General features: G+C 39.3%; 1 protein-coding gene across 1 annotated transcript in view; it reads right to left on the reverse strand.

Annotated features, from left to right (window-relative positions):
* Window positions 1-241: 241 nt before the first annotated feature.
* The window catches only part of PFAS (phosphoribosylformylglycinamidine synthase), a 57,962-nt gene continuing 54,878 nt past the window's right edge, over window positions 242-3,325 (reverse strand). The window contains exon 12 of the mRNA XM_077192890.1: window positions 242-263. Coding sequence (XP_077049005.1) covers window positions 242-263 — 22 coding nt within the window. The remainder of the gene's footprint in view (window positions 264-3,325) is intronic.

The raw sequence follows: 3,325 nt of genomic DNA on the forward strand, positions 1-3,325 counted from the left end.
AAAATTGGTCAAAATTGGCCCGAAATTTGTGCTAAAATTGGCATAAAAATTGGGCTGGAATTGAAATGAAATTGGGACAAAATGGGTCAAAAATTGACATAAAATTAGTCCAAAAATCGTCCTAAAATTCGTCCTAAAATTGACATAAAATTGGTCAAAATGGCTCAAAATTCGTCCTAAAATTGACATAAAATTGTCCCAAAATTGAGCCACAATTGGCCCAAAATTGACATAAAATTGGTCAAATTGGCCCAAAATTCGTCCTAAAATTGGCATAAAATTGGTCAAAATTGGCCAGAAATTGCTCTAAAATTGGCCAAAATTCGTTCTAAAATTGACATAAAATTGGCCCAAAATTGACATAAAATTGGTCAAATTTGGCCCAAAATTCGTCCTAAAATTGACGTAAAATTGGCCAAAAATTGAGCCACAATTGGCCCAAAATTGACATAAAATTGGTCAAAATTGGCCCAAAATTGGTCGTAAAATTGACATAAAATTGGGGCTGGAATTGAAATGAAATTGGGATAAAATGGGCAAAATTGATATAAAATTGGGACAAAAATCGTCCTAAAATTTGTGGTAAAATTGACATAAAATTGGTCAAAATTGGGCCAAAATTCGTCCTAAAATTGGCATAAAATTGGCCCAAAATTGAGCCACAATTGGCCCAAAATTGACATAAAATGGTTAAAATTGGCCCAAAACTCGTCCTAAAATTGACATAAAATTGGTCAAAATTGGCCCGAAATTCGTCCTAAAATTGGCATAAAATTGAGCCACAATTGGCCCAAAATTGATATAAAATTGGTCAAAATTGGCCAAAAATTGGTCCTAAAATTGGCATAAAATTGGTCAAAATTGGGCCAAACTCGTCCTAAAATTGACATAAAATTGGCCCAAAATTGACATAAAATTGGTCAAATTTGGCCCGAAATTTGTGCTAAAATTGGTATAAAATTGGGCTGGAATTGAAATGAAATTGAGATAAAATTGGACAAAAATCGTCCTAAAATTGACATAAAATTGAGCCACAATTGGCCCAAAATTGACATAAAATTGGTCAAAATTGGCCCAAAATTGGTCCTAAAATTGACATAAAATTGGTTAAATTTGGCCCAAAATTCTTCCTAAAATTGACATAAAATGGTCAAAATTGGCCAGAAATTGCTCTAAAATTGGCCCAAAATTCGTCCTAAAATTGGCCCAAAATTGAGTCAAAATTGGCCCAAAATTGACATAAAATTGGTTAAAATTGGCCTAAAATTCGTCCTAAAATTGGCCCAAAATTTAAGCCACGATTGGCCCAAAATTGACATAAAATTGGTAGAAATTGGCCCAAAATTCGTCCTAAAATTGACATAAAATTGGTCAAATTTGGTCCAAAATTTGTGTTAAAATTGGCTTAAAAATTGGGCCAAAATCGAGATAAAATTGGTCAAATTTGGTCCAAAATTTGTGTTAAAATTGGCATAAAATTGGCCCAAAATTGACATAAAGTTGGTCAAAATTGACCCAAAATTCACCCTAAAATTGACATAAAATTGGCCCAAAATTGAGCCACAATTGGCCCAAAATTGACATAAAATTGGTCAAAATTGGCCCAAAAATCGTCATAAAATTGGTACAAAATTGGCCCAAAATTGACATAAAATTGGCCTGAATTGATATAAAATTGGTCAAATTTGGCCCGAAATTTGTGCTAAAATTGTATAAAATTGGGCCGGAATTGAAATGAAATTGGGACAAAATGGGGCAAAAATTGAGATAAAATTGGGACAAAAATTGGCCTAAAATTGACATAAAATTGGTAGAAATTGGGCCAAAATTCGTCATAAAATTGGTACAAAATTAGCCCAAAATTGACATAAAGTTGGGCAAAATTGGGCCAAAATTCGTCCTAAAATTGGCATAAAATTGGTCAAAATTGGCCCAAATTTCGTCCTAAAATTGACACAAAATTGGCCCAAAATTGACATAAAATTGGTCAAAATTGGCCAGAAATTGACATAAAATTGGCCCAAAATTCGTCCTAAAATTGACATAAAATTGGTCAAAATTGGCCCAGAATTCGTCCTAAAATTGGTATAAATTGGCCCAAAATTGAGCCACAAATGGCTCAAAATTGACACAGAATTGGCCTGAAATTGACATAAAATGGACACAAAATTGGCAGAAATTGGCCCATAATTAATCCTAAAATTGACCCAAAATTGGCCAGAAATTGCTCTAAAATTGGCCCAAAATTGGCCCAAAATTTGTCCTAAAATTGGCATAAAATTGGCCCAAAATTGACATAAAATTGGTAGAAATTGGCCCAAAATTCGTCCTAAAATTCACATAAAATTGGCCAGAAATTGCTCTAAAATTGGCCCAAAATTTGTGCTAAAATTGGCATAAAATTGGTCAAAATTGGCCCAAAACTCGTCCTAAAATTGACATAAAATTGGCCCAAAATTGAGCCAAAATTGGCCCAAAATTGACATAAAATTGGTCAAAATTGGCCCAAAAATTGCCCAAAAATTTACCCAAAAATCGCCCAAAAATCAATAAAACTGCCCCAAAATTGAGCTCAAAATCGCCCTAAAATCCACCAAAATCAGCTCCAAATTCAGCCCCAAAAATCGACCGAAAATTTCGAAACTGGCCCCAAAAATCTCTCGAAAACCAAAAAGGTCCCAGGGGTGGCACTTGGGGACCTTGGGGTGGCATTTGGGGACCCTGGGGTGGAATTTGGGGACCTTGGGGTGGCACTTGGGGACCTTGGGGTGGAATTTGGGGACCTTGGGGTGGCACTTGGGGACCCTGGGGTGGAATTTGGGGACCTTGGGTGGCACTTGGGGACCTTGGGGTGGAATTTGGGGACCTTGGTGGAATTTGGGGACCCTGGGGTGGAATTTGGGGACCCTTGGGGTGGCACTTGGGGACCTTGGGGTGGAATTTGGGGACCCTGGGGTGGCACTTGGGGACCTTGGGGTGGCACTTGGGGACCTTGGGGTGGAATTTGGGGACCCTGGGGTGGCATTTGGGGACCTTGGGGTGGAATTTGGGGACCCTGGGGTGGAATTTGGGGACCCTGGGGTGGCATTTGGGGACCCTGGGGTGGAATTTGGGGACCCTGGGGTGGCACTTGGGGACCTTGGGGTGGCACTTGGGACCTTGGGTGGAATTTGGGGACCCTGGGGTGGCATTTGGGGACCTTGGGGTGGCACTTGGGGACCTTGGGGTGGCACTTGGGGACCTTGGGGTGGCACTTGGGGACCCTGGGGTGGCACTTGGGGACCTTGGGTGGCATTTGGGGACCTTGGGGTGGCACTTGGGGACA

This window comes from Agelaius phoeniceus, chromosome 36, assembly GCF_051311805.1.
Source record: "Agelaius phoeniceus isolate bAgePho1 chromosome 36, bAgePho1.hap1, whole genome shotgun sequence".
NCBI classification, from domain to species: Eukaryota; Metazoa; Chordata; class Aves; order Passeriformes; family Icteridae; genus Agelaius; species Agelaius phoeniceus.